An 18,965-nucleotide genomic window follows, 5' to 3' on the forward strand; every position below is an offset into this window, starting at 1 on the left:
CGAAATAGTGACATTTCCCTTAGCAGGAGACATTTTCTTTATTACTAGAAACTACAGTAAATGTCTCCTACTCTTCCACTACAGTATCATGCCCGTTTGATAACAAAGTATTTTCTAAGTATTCTAGGAATAGTGCAGTTTTTTTAGTTATCACAATTACTGTGAGTTGTTTGGTTACCTAAAAAACTGCAATATTAATACCACAGTATCTTTAATACAGTACCATGGTATTTTCTCTGTCTAAAAAAAAGAGGGTCCGACCTCTTTTTTTTTTTAAACTAGCAACCGAAAAAGACAAATCCACGCACGGCTCAAGGTCGTTGTTCTTACTTAACCGGTTCTGATGGCGCCCAATTTATTAGGATCTTCAGCTCGGTGATTTGGCTATCTGTTAGGATCTTCACCGTGATTTGACTCAACGAAACATCCAAGAGTTAACTCACTGTGATTTGACTCAACGAAACATCCAAGAGTTAGGCTGGTTCCTAGTCCAGTACGCGATTAAAAATCGGCATGGTAAGCTGGACGCAGAAGTAGCGACTCCGTTGGTGAACTAGTCACAACTACCGTTTGCATGCAACGGCGGCTGGCTTAAAAAACACGCGTGTTTGCTACAGCTAACAGCTAGCCGGCATTTTTTACATCGATGCGCACCATGCTAGTCAAATAAGTCCTCTGTATTATTGATACTTCAAAATATGTTGATATGTAAAAACCGTGGTATCCTATAACCACATGCTAAAATACTGTAGTTTTTCAATACTTCGGTTTTGACAATATTTTGTTGCCAAACACAGCTAGACACAGGGCACAGGGGGGCGACATTTCCATTCAAGTCATGAATATCTAAACAGTGTTCATTTTTCTTACTAATTTGTTCCCTGGATAATTCCAATTCCTTAAGAACATCAATAAAATCAAAATTATCCAGGGGTATATCAACACGCATCATTGATGCTCTAAACATAATCTCCTTATTGGGTAGTACAGAAAAGGAATTGCTGTAATTGAATGCAGGATTACCTTCCATATTTCTCTTAGCAAATTCGGAGCCTTCACATACACCATATCACATTTAGTTCTACAATTACATACGGTATTTGACTCAAGACTTGAAGTCTTGGATACGACTGGGGCCTATAAAGGATATTTAAACCAGAAGGTGTCCATCCAATTCAGAAGCAACCATGAGGAACACCTATTGAGAACTCCACAAATTTAGTTCCATTGATCTTAAGCCCCAAGCTGCCAACAATTAACATACAGGACCTACGATAGATGATAAACATCATGTCGTAATTTGACAAGAGAAATATTATTGTACTACAAAGAGGGAAGTAACCACTGAGAAGCGTTTTCCAGATCAAAGATACCTTGAGAAAGTAGTTGCACGCAGTAGGAACAATCTGCTAGCAGCAGGAAAGGGCTTCCTGGTTAGAGCCCTTGAGGTGAGCAACAAATGTCAGTTTCCATCTTTCTTGCCCATAGTTTGAGCCCTTGAAATTAAACCTTTCTCTACAAGTATACTTATCTCTGGAGAAGTACTTCCATCTTTAGACAACACTTCAACTGCTTTATTTATTAATCCTACCATTTTCAAATCATCACCCTGTGTCATGTCCCTTTGAAGAACCTCTTTCAAAAGTTCACATCCTTTAGTTGTATTCCCATTTGATATCAAAGCATTTATAAAATATAAGCAGGAAAAGGTATCTAACACAAAACCTTTCGTCATCATCTCCTCATAGTAGGTCAGTGCAGTCTCTACTCGACCACACTTGCACAATCCATTTAGAAAAGCAGTATACGCTATCTTATTTGGAGCACAATTTTTATCACTCATTTTGTGCCACAAAACAATGGCTTCGTCAAGTCTTCCAGCACCGCAGAGTCCATCTATCAAGCTTGTATATGTAACTATTGTTGGCGACTTCTCTTCATCAACCATTTTATTTAAGCAATCAACCGCTTTTTCAATATTGCCAGACTTGCACCAAACATCGATCATAAGGTTGTAGGTAACAACAGACGGAAACAGACCCTTCTCCAACATCTCTTCCATAATTTCTTGCGCCTCATTTAATTTACCTGATAGACGGAACCCATTTATCAAGATATTATGTGCTACCACATCAGGAAGATAAGATTTGGCAGAAATGTCACGGAAGAGTCCTAACGCATTGTCCACCTCACCGATTTTACACAGTCCATTCATGGCTGCGGAGTATGTCACGATATCAGGAAGAAAACCCATTTTGAGCATTTCTTCTAGAAAGCCAAGAGCTTCTGTTATCCTGCCACTAAAGCAAAGCTGTTGCACCATTTCTGTGCAATTCTTTATCCATGGTCTATGTCCATTGGTGCACATCTCCCTCAGTAAATCAGAAGCACCATTTGGATCTTTTCTCCTGCAAATGCCATAAAATAATGAATTATATGTGAACTCCGTGGGAATCACACCAAGATCCTTCATTTGGTTAAACAATTTGTATCCTTCATCTAACCTATCTGCATTGCACAACTCATAGATCAAATCATTAAACATCAATAGCTTTCCCTTGCTGCCAAAGCCAACCATATCCTTCACGAGAGCTAAGGCATCATCCAGCTTCTTAACCTTACAAAGGCCGCACACAACAATGTTGAAGGAATCAGAGTTTGGCTTCACATCCTGCACGGTATCAAACACATTTGCACCAACAGTCAAACCATCACTAATCCCCTGAACACCACGTACCCTTGAGGCGAGCAACTGATAAGCTGCTTCTACCTGCCCGTGGTTAACAAGCCCTTGTAGAACCACATTGTACAGTGCGGTAACATCACTGGGTTTTAACTTCCCGGCATTTTCATTGATAAACGGGCTAACAGTGGCTATATCTCCTTCATGAATGAAAGCCTCAATCATATTCTTGAGTAAACGGACATCAGGAACAACCTCACTGCTCTTCATTACCTCAAATATTTTCAGCGCTTTTCCTATTTGCTTCTGCCTGCAGAGACCCTCAATTAACACACCGTACATTGGCAAATCAGCAACATAACCATAAGCAGACATCTTGTCAAACATCTCAATGGCTTTGTCGATCCTGCGCTGTTTTGCAAACCCATGGACCAGCACACTAAGTGTCTTCTCACTCGGCCTCATCGCCAACACTTCCATCCTCCCCACGAGCTCAACCGCCCCGTCCACCTTCCCCCACTTGCTGAACGCCACCGCCAGCATCGTCAGCACATGCTCGTCCACCCAACCATGCTGGCTCATCCTCTGGAACACGTCGTTGGCGTCATCTGGGCGGCCTGCATTGCAGTAGCACTGCAGGAGCGAGGTGAGGGTGTACTTATCGACACTTCCATCGCCGCATGCCACCATCATCTCCCGGAGCCTCGCCTCCGCGTCGTCTGCGCGGCCGGCCTTAGCCAGCGCGTCAAGAAGGCAGTTGAAGGTGTACGAGTTGGGAGTGCAGCTAAGGCGCGCCCTCGCGCTGTCAAAGACGAGGGCGGCGGTGTCAGGAAGCCCGGCGTCGCCGAGGCAGCGGAGGAGGAACCCCAGCGCGCCGGGCGTCATGGGGCAGCCCGCGGCGAGCGCGTCGGCGGCAAGGCGGTCGAGGTGGGCGGGCTGGCGGCGCCGCAGGAGCGAGGCCATGGCGTTGAACGAGTAGCAGGAGTGGCGGAAGCCCGGCTGCTCGTCGGCCCAGCGGAAGAAGTCGAGCGCGTGGCGCCAGGAGGGGAGCCGCGCGATGACGGATTCCACGGCGGGCGCGGTGAGGTGGGCGGCCAGGCGGCGGAGGCGCTCCCCGTCGCGGGAGGCGAGCGGGCGGGAGAATTCGTCGAGCAGGTGGTGGGCGAGGTAGGACGGGGAGGCGGGCGCGGTCTCCGCTGCCTGTGGGAGAACAGTAGTGAAGGACTTGAAGGAGAAGGAAGGCGAGGACGCGCCGGCGAGGCGGCGGAGAGCCATCGAGACGGCCGGACTTTACGCAGCCGAGTGGAGGCGGAAGGCGGACACTACGCTGTCGGCAAGCGGCAACGAACGGTGGACTCTCGAGTTTTTCTCTTTCCTTTTTTTTTTGGTCGCTTGAAGATGGGACTCGCGAACGGTGGTTAGAGTAACTCTCTGGGGTCGCCAGGCCGCGTTTTTCCCGCGGATTCACTGGACACTCCAAAAAACCGGCCCGACCAGGTCCGCTAAAAACGGCCCGGCCCATAAAACGTTTACAGGAGACCCGTAAACCGCCCGCGAATTCGCGATATATACCGGCGCCTGATCGTGTTTTAGGGTTCCCGTCCTCTTTCTCTTATCCTCCTCCGCCGCATTTCACCTTCTCCGATGACAAATCGCTCTCCCTCCAGCGTAGTTTTTCGACGAGCATAGCCACCGAAATCATATGCGTGACATTCATTTCTAGGGTGTTTTTTATGGTGAGGTCCCTTGTCCGTCGCGTCCAATTCCTCTTGTGGCTCCTACTCCGTCGATACTACTGGTTCTTGCTGTGGATGCTAATCGGGTTGCGAAGGATGCAGCTAAGCTTGCTGATGAGACTGTCGTTCGTGCTTATGATGAGCCGGTTCTAGCATATGAGGAGGCTCTTCGCACTTATCATGAGGCTCCGTCTGTTTACACTCATTGGCTTGATGATGATGCTCGTGTTGTTGCTGTTGTTCGCACTTGTGGTGTTCTGTTTCAGTTTTTCATTGAGTTCCTAGGCCTTCCTATCGTATTTGAGATGTGGACCCGTCTTTATCAGCGCTATCAGCCCACTGGTGATGCCTTATATATGTATGTGATCTGCCATGAGCATGCCATGGGTGACTCTAGTGTTGATGATTTCTATGTACATAGTTCTACTATCCGGCGTCAAGTTGATTCTCTCCGCACTACTGGTTGTCGCACTTGCCAGTCTTGTCAGGTTGTTCTGTTGATTTGGAGTTTCATCGTGTCTACGAGTTCCTGTCTCGGCTTCGTAAGGAATTTGAGACCTAACGCGCTCATTGCGTGTGGCCGTATTTTTCTTATGGATGCGCTTTCTGCGATTGCTAAGGAGACTCGCTTACATGGCCTTGATTTACTTGAGGTTCCCTCTACGCTCACTGCTCGAGCTCCTGCTATGTCCCGTGCTGCATCGACTTCGACTATTTCTCGTTGCAGTGCTTTGTTGCTCTTGCGCATTCCTATTGGAGGTCAAGGCCGCTCTCATCCTCATTATGGCTAGTGCGACCAGGATGGTCATCCTGAGTCTCATTGCTTCCTTAACAAGCGACACATGCGTAAGGTGCGAACATCGTCTTCAGGGACTCGTTCTTCTACTCCAACACCTTCAGCCACCGCGTTGACTGAGCAAGATATTATGAGATTAAGAGCATGTTTGGGACTGCTTCGCTTCACCAAACCAGTTTCACTCCACCAAATTCACTTTGGAGCAGTTTCACACAGAGGTTGTAGCACTACCAAAGAGAATGTTTGCTTCCATCTAGTTTCAGCTTCAAGAATGGGTAATTTCCTGGAAAGGATCTATTTTATTGAATGAAGGGGGGGGGTATCCATTTACTGATGGTACTGGTGGGTAATTCCCCTCCCCCTCAACTCCAGCCTTTTTCTTAGAGATACCCCTGAATAGCTTCATAAAAAACTGGGAGTTGTACCCCAGATTCTTTTTTTTGCAAAGCGACATATCGTGGAGCTACCTTGTTTGGCTTGTGTTTTTTAGAGCGGAGCTGAATTTTAAGGAGCAGAGTAGTCCCAAACAGGCTCCTAAGCATCCGCTTGCTGCTTCAGATTCTTCTTCGTCAGGTACTGCAGGTTTTGTGACTGATGCTTCCCGTACTGAGCGGCCACCCTTTACATAGTCAGGTACACCCTACTCCAAACACCATCAAACGGTAACAAGGGTGTTCGCTAGGAAATCTCAAAAATCTGACGGCAGCAGATAAGATTTTCCTTTATTATTGCAAATGAATTTTTTTCTTTGAGAGTTTTTTTTTTCTGAAAGCGTTTCCATTTTTTAGACAATGAACTCGTTTCCTTTGAGAGCTATACTTCTTTTTTTTTGGGACAGTTTTGAGAGAGTTACTCTTTTTTTAGCAACTTTTGAGAGGTACTCCTATTTCAAACGAGTTGTCCACCAAAACACGTTTTTTAGGCAAAACACTTTAAGGGCGGGCCGTGTACTTGGGCCGAAGTAACCAGCCCAGCTCGTCTAGCAATCCCATTCTTTTCACTGGGTCGCAGGCGACGACGCCGATGACGAAACAACAGCCGCCGCCGCCCGTCCAATCCCCCTTGCCAAACCCTCGACGAGCCGACCTGTGCCGCCGGCCGGTGAGAGCCCCTGCCGAGGGCGCCGAACCGGAGGAGGCGATGCCGCCAGGAGGTAGCGGAGGCGAGCACGGCTACGGGGAGCCGGCAGCCGCCCGCGGAGGCCGGGACGAGGAAGATCCATCCCGTTCTTCGCATCCGCCGCCGTCGCCGTTGCCGCCTGGCCTCGCCGTCATTCCCATGGCATCTGAGGTTTGCTCCCATCCTCCTTCCAATCCTAGGTCTAGGAGTTGACACCGGGAACTGAATTGAATTATTTATACTACCATTTTTAGATGGAGAAGGAGAAGGAACTGAAGAATGTGCGGCAGGAGGAGGAGGTTCCCGCGGCGAGCTTTCCGGCGGACGCTCTCATGGAGATCCTGTCACGCGTGCCCTGCAGGCCGCTGTGCCGCTTCAAGTGTGTGTCCAAAGAGTGGCTCGCCCTCTGCTCCTACTCCCACACCCGCAAGATGTCGCTGCAGACCATGTCCGGCTTCTTCTACAATGATCACGGCTTGCGTTTCCACAATTTGTCCGGAAAAGGTCCTCCCATGGTCGACCCCGACCTCTCTTTCTTGCGCAGCAGCTATAAGCATTTCTGTGTCACGCAATGCAGCACCAGCCTTCTCCTTTGCAAGTGCTGGAAAGTTCCCTATCCTAAGCAGCTCGGTTGGAATTCTCTTCCCAAAGGAAAAACCGAGCAATTTTTTGAATGGCCCGAGGCCGACGAATTCGATTACGTTGTCTGCAATCCTGCCACTCAGGAGTGGACTTCGTTGCCTCCTATAGAATTGCCTGATCACCTTCCGCTTTTCCGCCCAGGCAAATACTTTTTAGGTTTTGACGCGGCCATTCCTTCCCGCTTCGTCGTGTTTGTGCCCCTGAACTCATCTCAGACATATGGCCTGTCCGCGGACATGGTCTACTCATCAGATACAGGAGGATGGACTTTAACAGAGCACAATGATTTCAGTACATATTCAATTAGTTATTTTGAAAGCACCTTCCTGAATAACACTATGCATTTCCCTACTCGTTATTCGGAAATAGTCACAGTAGATATGGAAAGGAAAGATTGGAGGAAAATTAAAATGCCACGTGGCATGACAAATGAATATGGCGATGTTTCCATTGGGAAGTCCCAGGGACGCTTGTTTGCTTGGCATATAAAGGATCAAGGTGATTATCAACTCTCTATTTGGGTTCTTGAAAATTATGACAGCGGAAAGTGGACCTTAAAGTGTACTGTTAGCTGTTCCAAACTGTTTGGAACGGATTGTCGCGAAAATTACGAGTCCTACTCCATGTTCGCAATTCATCCAGAATGTAATTTGATTTTCCTTACTGACAATAAGAAGAAGACATTGTCATATGATATGGATAATCAGGAAGTGCATATTATCTGTGCTACTGGAGATTTCTTGGAAGGTCTACCTTACACTCCCTCTTTTGTGGAATGGACATCAGATGGTCACTAAAGGCTTGCAATACTTAGCATGGCTCTAGTGTCTTGGTAAACATCAGTTGTCGGGTATATCCCAATTCTTGAAGATGTGTGTTGGATTAGTCTTATGTAGCCATGAAGAATTTGTAACTGCCCTATTTTGCTTTCATGTAATAATTGTTGATGTCACTCTTTTAGCTTCTCGTATGGGGACAAATGTGAGATAAATATATTATCTATGTTTGAAATGTTTATTTTCCTGTAACTATATCTTCAGTATGCAACTTTCTATCCACCAATCTTAAATGTTGAGTTTCCCTGTTTTTATACATTTGGAAGATTTATCTGTTGTCTCCTTCTGGATTGGCTTTTCGATGTGTTGTGTTATAACATATACAGTGGGTATAAAGAAAGCTTAGTTTCCTTTCAAGTATGAAACTTGCATAGTCTTCAATTGATGATATCAAACAATATGCAGCTTTACAAACCTACTAGAGAACTTACTTCACTAAGTCGGTATGTTTGTAGTTAATACCGGGTTAGTACCCTTCAATTTGTAGCTTATGATTCTAACTCATGCTCCTCTAGTGTTTTTTTAATTCTTGTTTGGATTGAGCTTTATCCATAAACCATTTTTTTCGGTTCCTTAACTCTGGTTAGACTGTTGTATTTGGATTCTCTGGATCAATAATGGCGGGTTGAGAAGCTTGACAGTGATGATGTCTTTGAAGCCCCAAGCTAAACAGTCCTGGTTAGTACGGCCTCGGAGAAAACCAAATCTATTCTGGTGAATAATTCTCAAGATAACCTGCTAACCAGAAGTTTTGTAATCAATTTTAGGCAGCAGTTAAGCAAAGTGATGGGCTGGTAATCATTAGCTGTCTCAGGTGAGGCATTTTGTTTTTGAATCAAAGTAGCCCGTATTAATTGGTGCTCCTGAGATTTAGTTCACCAGTGCAAAGCTCTGAGCAAAGGCGATAGAAATTCTCATTGACAGTGCCCCAACACGTTTTCGTGGCTAACAATATCTGGCAAGCGAAGGCGGAGCCTAACTACAAAGTTTTTACTTGGCTCATCCTCCATAAAGAGGGCTTTGATGGCAGACCGCCTAACGGGGCGAGGTTGGCCTAGCCCCATGATCAAGCTTGCAAGCTTTGCGACATGGATTCTGAGACAAATGATTACATTTGCACGGGGCTGCATGTTCTATCGGTGTTAAGGGATTGACGGATTGTCGCGGACTGGAAGGACCTCCAAGTAGGGTGAACCTCAGGGGTCGTTTGGAGCACAGGATTTGTGGAGGAATTTGAAGGGCGGGAGTTTCATAGGAGAGTTCCTTTGGCGCCCTCGGGAATAGGAAAACGAGATGAGAGAATTCCTTATTTAACACCGTGTCTAAATTTTACACCCTATTTAACATCGACGAGTAATTTCTTCTCTATTTAACAACGAGTTTAAATTTTATGCCTTTTATAACACTTCTGTCTATTTCAAGCCTAGATGATACCTGAAAAGACCATTTTGCCCTCACGTGGTATGTTTATGTGCGTGTGTGCGTGTGCTATTGCGTGTGTGTACGCGCGCGCACGTGTGTGCTATTGCCGTGGATGTGCGTGTGTGCTGCTGCGTGTGGCTTGGCTATTGCGTGTGTACGTGTGTGTGCGTTGCGTGCATGTGTGCATTAATCTTGTCATATGTTATACAGTGCAAGTGTGGATCATGGGTGTGTTGGATGCTATGTTGAGCACTAGAGATAAGATGAGTTAGTTAGTCTGATAGTGCTTGACCGCATTTGTACGCATTGCATGCAAGTCAGATTGTGTGGCCATTATGGTAAAAAAAAAGTTAGAGTAAACTATACTGATGGTGTTAGAGTAAACTATACTGATGGTCATTGAACTTATCGTGTATGCTCACTTTGGTCACTGTATTTTAAAATACAGTCACTATATACGTGTTGAGATGATTATACAGTCACTGTCAGATCGTGTAGCTCTGTATTCCATCTATTTGACCGATCAAACAATTCACATGACATCTCTCGAGCTTGTTTTCTCTCTTGTTGAGTATAATGTATATTAGGAAGTATAGAATATATTAGGAGTTGTTCCTACCTTGTCTTATACTTTAAGTTGGTCATTGTATTTCTATATATATGCCCACGAGGCTCAACCAATACAATAAACTATTTCGGCAATCCCTCTCTCCCTTCTAACATGGTATCTATCGCAAGTCGATCCTAAACCCTAGCCGCCGCCGCTTCCGCACCTGCGCGCCGGCCCCGGGGCAGTCGGCCTCCATGACCGCCGCCGGGGGCCGCGCCGCCCGTACCTAGGGTTCGTCCGTCGGTCGTGTTGACCGGCAGCCCTAGAGAGTCTTTTCCCCGAGCCTTGCACCGGGGTTTTCTCTCTCCCGCCGGTCATCTTGCTCGCGCGATTTCTTTTTGGTTCTTCGATCTATTCTTGATCGGTTTGCGTTGCCCATCGCCGCCGTCGACCCCGAGCGCCTCTACTCCGATCCCGGCGCGACCAGCCGACCTCTCCTCCGACCTGGTGGCCACGCACGCCGAGGTGGCCCGTCCTGGCCAGCCGCCGTCCGCGAGTCGGTCCGCCCGTCGCCCTGCGCCGGCCGTCACCGCCCTGCTCTGACCGGAACACCTGCATCGCCCCGACCCGGTGGCCTCGTGCCATGCGACGGCCAATCATAGTCGTCGCTCGCGCGCCGGCCCGCCCATCGATCCACATCACCCGCCTCCGCCGCGTCTGCTCGGCGGCCCGGCGGTCTACCTCGCCGGCCTCATCCTCGGCGGCGTCAGGCTCGTCGGCTGTGTCAACTCGGGCGCCGCTGCTCCGTTGGTCGCTCGGGCCTCACTGCCTGGGCGCCGGTGTTGCTTTGGCAGCCCGGATGCTGGTGCTGACAAGCTCGTCCGCACGACGTCCCACGACGTCCGTCGTCGTCGGCTTCATCTCGGACTCTGCCGCCATCATGCCTCCACCAAGCGGCGTCCCCGACCTCGCGCGCGATCGGCTTGATCATCCGCTCGCCGCCGCGATCCGCCTCATCTATGCCGCGCGACCGACCTGGCTCGTCGGTTACGCGCGCCTCCGCAGGTCCCGTGAAGATCGTCCCCGAGTTCAGCGCGCCTCTCCACCGATCAAGCATCGGGCTGCCGCTGCGTCGCCCTGTCAGGCCGCATCGCTACCGTTGTGACTGCGGGGGATGTTGAGTATAATGTATATTAGAAAGTATAGGATAGACTAGAATTTGTTCCTACCTTATCTTGTACTCCAAGTTGGTCATTGTACTCATATATATATACCCACGAGGCTCAAGCAATACAATAAACTATTCCACCAATCCCTCTCTCCCTTCTAACATCTCTCAATATCTATGTGGGGCCCATCTATCAGTGATGGACGAAAAGAAGTAGGGGGGAACATCTGTCAGTGATGGACGAAAAGAAGTAGGGGGGAAATAAAATTCTGTACCCATGCAGAGCCGAACTCCAAACCTCGCAATTGGGGGCGACCACGCTAACCATCTAATGGTTGACTTGAGGAAGTAACCTTCTTTATATTATCCAGGCATTCACGTGACAGCCATTGGGAATTTTTTATTTTTGCGTGACAGACATTTTACATACGACCCGTGCGACCTTTTCTGAACATATCATGGTGTATATACAGCTCTGGCCGTCGACATTGTACCAACCCCTCTTTCTCTTGTTAACCCGATTTGTACATACAAATAAGAGTAATAACATAAACTTTGAAGGAAAAAAAATTGTACGGATAAAATCTAAAGACCGCCTTTAACCATGCAAAGTGCGTGTGTGTGTGTGTTGCTATGTGTGTGCTACTGCCATCGCACTGATGCTGCATGTGTGTGCTACTGGCCCGCACACACACATATCACACGAGGGGTAAAATGGTCTTTTCAAGTCTTATTTAGACTCAAAATGGACAAAAGTGTCATAAAAGACATAAAATTTAAACTCTTTATTAGATAGGGAAGAAAAAGTTTTTCAGTGTTAAATAAGGAAACGAAATTTAAGATAGTGTTAAATAAGGTATTCTTTCAAACGAGATCCCGGAGTATTGGCTTCATATCCTTCAGGCTTGAAAAGAAAAGGAAAACCATTTGCTTGAGAGTTTGCTGCGGAGGTTTGTCTTCACTGAGGCAGCAGGTAGCCGCCTGCATCCAACAAAAAACGTGTAGTTATGCAGCTTGGACTGAGGCGGCTTGTGCAAGTTGCTACCGATGCTCGGAAGAAAATCCTATGCGATTCGGGTCGTACGCCCATGTCGTAGGACCCTCTCGAGAGGAGGACACTTGGCAAAAACTTTTCAACGCAAACAATTAATTCTCTAATTAATTCCAGCAACAAATCGCTAATTGCGTTCCGTCCGTCCCACTCTATTCCCACGCCTCCTAGTCCTTTCAGCTTCTACTCCTATTCATCTTCTCTGTCTCTTCCATCTCGCCGGCGACGAGGCCGCACCATGGCGCAACCGGATGACGGCGACGAGGCACCAGAGCAATCAACATATATGGTAGCACATCCATCGGGACCTCCTCTGCCCACATCCACTCATGGTGAGTACAACCTTCTGCACGAGAAATTATATCCTTCTGAACCACGTTCGATTAATTTCAGTACTCTCGCAGCAGTCGCCATGAAACACAGTTCCACCATGGACGAGCAGCGCAACAAGAAACGGTCAGGAGTTTCAAGATGGAAATATGGCAGCCCATCCATCGGAACCTCCTCTACCCACACCTCCTCCACTGATGGTGAGTACAACTTGTTGCAAACAATATATAGTGAGCAGATTTAATACAAACATGTCTTTCTTCATAAGCACGCATCTAAGTTTTGGTAAAGAACAGATTAATAGCATCAATCCTTTGTATAATTATTTATTTCTGAACCATGTTTGAATGATTACATTACCCTCACAGCAATCGCAGAACACAATTCCACCGAGGATGAGCAGCACAGCAAGGAACGATCAGGATTTGCAAGATGAAAATATTGTTCCAAGAGTTGGGAAGACCTTTCAGTGTGAGGAAGAGGCATATCAGTTTTACAATTCTTATGCTCAAACCAAAGGATTCAGCATTAGGAAGTGCCACCTTAAGCATAGAGGAGATGGGACTTTAAGTTCTAGATATTTTGTTTGTAGCAAGGCAGGTGTGAAGAGCACTCGTCCGACACATGTAGCCAAGAAAGAACAAGCTAATTCGAGAACTGATTGCATGGCTCGTGTTCAATTCAGCATCACTCGGGAGGGTATTTGGAATGTGCAGAAAGTCATGCTCGATCACAATCATCAGCTTGTAAGTCCAGATAAGAGGCACATGCTTAGATCGCAGCGTCAACTCTTAGATGCCGATCGCCATATGATTAAGCAGATGAGGACATCGGGAATTAAACAAGCTGAAATATATGATTTCTGTGAGCTTTGGTATGGTAAAGATGCAGTACCCTTCTTGCAAATGGATTGCAACAATTTTTTACGAAGTGAGCGCTCAAAGTATTTGGAAACCAAAGATGCTCAAACATTAACAGAGCATCTAAAGAACAAGCAAGCTGAGGACCCTTCGTTTTTCTACGCCATGCAACTAGATGATGATGATGGCACAATAATGAATATCTTCTGGACCGATGGACAAGCTATCATGGATTACTCTGTCTTTGGAGATGCCATTTCCTTTGACACCACATTTTCAACAAATAAGTTTCAAATGCCATTCGCTCCGTTTATTGGTGTTAATCATCACAAACAGACTATTCTTTTTGGTGCAGCACTCTTATATAATGAAACTGCAGATACCTTTGAGTGGGTTTTTAGAACCTTCCTACAAGCTATGTCTGGTAAGCAGCCTGAAACAATATTCACCGATCAATGTGCTGCCATTATAAATGCTATTGGAAGGGTTTTTCCGGAAACACGACATCGTCTTTGTTTATGGCATTTGTACCAGAATGCCGCTAAACATCTAAGCCATGTAATTAGCGACCATCCTTTGTTCCTAAAAGAATTCAAAAGATGTGTGTATGAAGATAGATCAGTGGCACATTTTGAGAATAGATGGCATGAGCTCTTGGTTAAGTACCAGATTGGGGGAAATTCTTGGATAAACAATCTGTACAAGTTGCGTGAGAAGTGGGCTACTATTTATCGTCGGGAGTCTTTTAGTGCAGACATGACATCAACACAAAGGAGTGAAGGAATGAACAATGTGTTCAAGAAAACTTTCCGCAAAAGATTATGCCTTTCAGAATTGATACAAGCATATGAGAAGTGCATTGCTCGTCTTCGCCGGAAAGAAAAATACGAAGACTACAAGTCACGCCATACCAACCCAGTACTCTGCCTACCTAGCCTACCTTTGTTGAAGACTGCAGCGGAATCATATACAAGGACGCTCTATTCCGAGTTTGAAGAAGAATTCAAGAAGCAATTTAGTTTGTCATGTATTTTGCTGAGCACTGATTACACAGTTAGCACTTACAAGTTGACATCTTTTGAATACAAGAATGATGAAGCCATAGTGGCTTTTAATCCAACTACTTTGGAGATATGGTGTTCATGCAAGTTGTATTGCTGTATAGGTACGCAACATGCTTCCTCACTTCCTTAATATGATAGCCTTTGAAATTACTTTCTAAAATAGTTTTGAATGTTGTAGGTATATTATGCAAGCACACTCATAAGGTTTTGACCTGCTGCAATATCATCACCCTGCCAAGTCAGTTCATATTGAACAGATGGACAAAACATGCAAAACAAGAAATTTTTACTTCCAAACCGAATACCGATGATAGCCTAGACTCTATGTTTGCACATACTTCTCGAAAAATGATGTCACTTGCATTGAAGTGTAAAACTTCGAAGGAGGTTCTTACATATCTGAACGTTGGTATTGATAAGTTGGCTTTGGAAGCACATGAATTACTTGGCAATCTAAACTTAGATGAGGATGATGATTCTGAAAGTTCCTCCGAAATGAATGAATATGTTGCCAAGACAATGGTGCCATTCAAAGCTCCTGAACGAATAAAAGGTCCAACGAAAAAAAGATCAAAAGATGTTCTAGAGGGAGCAAAGAAAGGGAAAAAGGAAGGTACATTTAATTCTTATGTGTGAATAAGTAGCAAAGTTTCACTTCTATTTCTTATATTCACATAATGTGCAGGAAAAGGTACAAACCATCCAGCAAAGGAGTCGGTGCTTGTTCCACCTACAATTGGCCCTTCAGAATTCGCCGGTGCCAGTACTATATGTCCGCCTGTAGCCATGGCATTTGGAGAGTGCCCACCAGTTTCTGTTCCACCTATTCAAGGAGAATTTACAAGATTATTTCTTGAAGCTCATGGAGATGGCACAACATTGCCGGCTGCTCGTCAATTAGATTTCAGCGAAGATGCTAGCACATCAAGGTTTCAGCAGTGACGTATGTATCATACGCTGATTCTTGTTGTTTCCTTAAAGCTAGTTAGCTGGGCATGTCAGCTAAATGGTGTTATTAGTTATGTGCTTGTGTTGTTACCTGAATATTGGTGAACAAATATTTTCAAACCTTGTGCATTTGTCTCTTTGGCAAAACTGGAATGTTCTATTCTCTTATTCTGTAGCTATACTCATCAGGATGGTCAATCTTATTTCTCTGAAAGTAATGACTATATGCAATCTTATTCTGTAGCTATATTCATCAGGATGGTCAATCCTAAAGTGCGGTCATATTTTGCAAAAGAGTCATGTACAAGCAACATTACACACAACAGCTTGTATTCTTGCCTTACAAAAAATCTCTTTTGTCAATTACCACGAATTTCTATTCACAGTGTACATCAAATTATTTTATACAACAGCAGCTCAATCACTGGCAAGATGTGCCAACTACAAAAAGTTGTACATGTATCAGTACCTCATCAAATCATTGACAAGATGAACAAACTACAGAATTTTGTACAAACTAATAAGTTCCTTCCTTTCGCACATTTATCCTTGGTCATCACTGGCAACATGAGCAGCTCAAATCGTTGGCAAGATGTACCCCTGGTCGTCACTTTTGGGGCTGTCTTCTTTGCACACTGTCAGGTCAGTCCAGCCGCGGGGGAGAGCACCGGGGGCGGCGGCCACAGCTGTGGCCGCGGCGAGCGAGCTCGAGAAGCGCCTCAGCCGCCGCGAGCGAGCTCGAGAAGCGCCTCAAGGGAGAGCAGCCGAGGCAGCGAGGGCGAAGGCGGCAGGGCGGCTCTGGCTGCCGCGGCGAGCGAGCGGAAGAAGATAAGGGGAATTGGGTTTTCGTGGTGGAGGTTAGGATTCAGGATTTTTTTTAGTGAAACAGAGCATAAATGTCGGAGCTGACGTATGTGGTTCGCTTTGCCAAGTGTCCTCTTCTCGAGAGGGTCTGACGACGTGGGCGTACGACCCGGGTCGCATAGGATTTTCTTCCGGCAAAGCATGTGAGCATCGGGGAAGAAAATCCTATGCGACCCGGGTCGTACGCCCACGTCGTGAGACCCTCTCGAGAGGAGGACACTTGGCAAAACGAACCACATACGTCAGCTCCGACATTTATGCTCCGTTTCACTAAAAAAATCCTGAATCCTAACCTCCACCACGAAAACCCAATTCCCCTTATCTTCTTCCGCTCGCTTCCCGCGGCAGCCAGAGCCGCACGCCGCCTTCGCCCTCGCTGCCTCGGCTACTCTCCCTTGAGGCGCTTCTCGAGCTCGCTCGCCGCGGCCGCAGCTGTGGCCGCCGCCCCCAGTGCTCTCCCCCGCGGCTGGACTGACCTGACAGTGTGCAAAGAAGACAGCCCCAACAGTGACGACCAAGGGTACATCTTGCCAACGATTTGAGCTGCTCATGTTGCCAGTGATGACCAAGGATAAATGTGCGAAAGGAAGGAACTTTGTAGTTTGTACAAAATTCTGTAGTCTGTTCATCTTGTCAATGATTTGATGAGGTACTGATACATGTACAACTTTTTGTAGTTGGCACATCTTGCCAGTGATTGAGCTGCTGTTGTATAAAATAATTTGATGTACACTGTGAATAGAAATTCGTGGTAATTGACAAAAGAGATTTTTTGTAAGGCAGGAATACAAGTTGTTGTGTGTAATGTTGCTTGTACATGACTCTTTTGCAAAATATGACTGCACTTTAGGATTGACCATCCTGATGAATATAGCTACAGAATAAGATTGCATATAGTCATTACTTTCAGAGAAATAAGATTGACCATCCTGATGAGTATAGCTACAGAATAAGAGAATAGAACATTCCAGTTTTGCCAAAGAGACAAATGCACAAGGTTTGAAAATATTTGTTCACCAATATTCAGGTAACAACACAAGCACATAGCTAATAACACCATTTAGCTGACATGCCCAGCTAACTAGCTTTAAGGAAACAACAAGAATCAGCGTATGATACATACGTCACTGCTGAAACCTTGATGTGCTAGCATCTTCGCTGAAATCTAATTGATGAGCAGCCGGCAATGTTGTGCCATCTCCATGAGCTTCAAGAAATAATCTTGTAAATTCTCCTTGAATAGGTGGAACAGAAACTGGTGGGCACTCTCCAAATGCCATGGCTACAGGCGGACATATAGTACTAGCACCGGCGAATTCTGAAGGGCCAATTGTAGGTGGAACAAGCACCGACTCCTTTGCTGGATGGTTTGTACTTTTTCCTGCACATTATGTGAATATAAGAAATAGAAGTGAAACTTTGCTACTTATTCACACATAAGAATTAAATGTACCTTTCCTTTTCCCTTTCTTTGCTCCCTCTAGAACATCTTTTGATCTTTTTTTCATTGGACCTTTTATTCGTTCAGGAGCTTTGAATGACACCATTGTCTTGGCAACATATTCATTCATTTCGGAGGAACTTTCAGAATCATCATCCTCATCTAAGTTTAGATTGCCAAGTAATTCATGTGCTTCCAAAGCCAACTTATCAATACCAACGTTCAGATATGTAAGAACCTCCTTCGAAGTTTTACACTTCAATGCAAGTGACATCATTTTTCGAGAAGTATGTGCAAACATAGAGTCTAGGCTATCATCGGTAATCGGTTTGGAAGTAAAAATTTCTTGTTTTGCATGTTTTGTCCATCTGTTCAATATGAACTGACTTGGCAGGGTGATGATATTGCAGCAGGTCAAAACCTTATGAGTGTGCTTGCATAATATACCTACAACATTCAAAACTATTTTAGAAAGTAATTTCAAAGGCTATCATATTAAGGAAGTGAGGAAGCATGTTGCGTACCTATACATCAATACAACTTGCATGAACACCATATCTCCAAAGTAGTTGGATTAAAAGCCACTATGGCTTCATCATTCTTGTATTCAAAAGATGTCAACTTGTAAGTGCTAACTGTGTAATCAGTGCTCAGCAAAATACATGACAAACTAAATTGCTTCTTGAATTCTTCTTCGAACTCGGAATAGAGCGTCCTAGTATATGATTCCGCTGCAGTCTTCAACAAAGGTAGGCTAGGTAGGCAGAGTACTGGGTTGGTATGGCGTGACTTGTAGTCTTCGTATTTTTCTTTCCGGCGAAGACGAGCAATGCACTTCTCATATGCTTGTATCAATTCTGAAAGGCATAATCTTTTGCGGAAAGTTTTCTTGAACACATTGTTCATTCCTTCACTCCTTTGTGTTGATGTCATGTCTGCACTAAAAGACTCCCGACGATAAATAGTAGCCCACTTCTCACGCAACTTGTACAGATTGTTTATCCAAGAATTTCCCCCAATCTGGTACTTAACCAAGATCTCATGCCATCTATTCTCAAAATGTGCCACTGATCTATCTTCATACACACATCTTTTGAATTCTTTAAGGAACAAAGGATGGTCGCTAATTACATGGCTTAGATGTTTAGCGGCATTCTGGTACAAATGCCATAAACAAAGACGATGTCGTGTTTCCGGAAAAACCCTTCCAATAGCATTTATAATGGCAGCACATTGATCGGTGAATATTATTTCAGGCTGCTTACCAGACATAGCTTGTAGGAAGGTTCTAAAAACCCACTCAAAGGTATCTGCAGTTTCATTATATAAGAGTGCTGCACCAAAAAGAATAGTCTGTTTGTGATGATTAACACCAATAAACGGAGCGAATGGCATTTGAAACTTATTTGTTGAAAATGTGGTGTCAAAGGAAATGGCATCTCCAAAGACAGAGTA

The 18,965-nt window shown here is 45.4% G+C and overlaps 2 protein-coding genes across 6 annotated transcripts in view; one reads left to right on the forward strand and one right to left on the reverse strand.

Annotated features, from left to right (window-relative positions):
• Nucleotides 1-4,046, reverse strand: part of LOC119328463 (putative pentatricopeptide repeat-containing protein At5g08310, mitochondrial) — a 16,143-nt gene extending 12,097 nt beyond the window's left edge. For 4 of the 5 annotated variants that reach the window (XM_037601446.1, XM_037601444.1, XM_037601443.1 and 1 more), the window contains exons 1-2: nt 1,374-4,046; nt 1,024-1,269 (exon numbers count right to left, since the gene is read on the reverse strand). In XM_037601446.1, coding sequence (XP_037457343.1) covers nt 1,463-3,958 — 2,496 coding nt within the window. In that variant the 5' untranslated portion in view covers nt 3,959-4,046 and the 3' untranslated portion in view covers nt 1,024-1,269; nt 1,374-1,462. The remainder of the gene's footprint in view (nt 1-1,023; nt 1,270-1,373) is intronic. The other variant, XM_037601445.1, reaches the window with a different exon arrangement.
• A 2,169-nt stretch (nt 4,047-6,215) lies between these two features.
• LOC119333305 lies at nt 6,216-7,999 on the forward strand. The gene is made up of 2 exons (XM_037606241.1): nt 6,216-6,505; nt 6,589-7,999. The coding sequence occupies exons 1-2, from the start codon at nt 6,239-6,241 to the stop codon at nt 7,771-7,773; spliced, it is 1,452 nt and encodes a 483-aa protein (XP_037462138.1). The 5' UTR covers nt 6,216-6,238; the 3' UTR covers nt 7,774-7,999.
• The last annotated feature ends 10,966 nt before the right edge of the window (nt 8,000-18,965 follow it).

The sequence above is a fragment of the Triticum dicoccoides genome, chromosome 7A (assembly GCF_002162155.2).
Source record: "Triticum dicoccoides isolate Atlit2015 ecotype Zavitan chromosome 7A, WEW_v2.0, whole genome shotgun sequence".
In the NCBI taxonomy this organism is placed as follows: Eukaryota; Viridiplantae; Streptophyta; class Magnoliopsida; order Poales; family Poaceae; genus Triticum; species Triticum dicoccoides.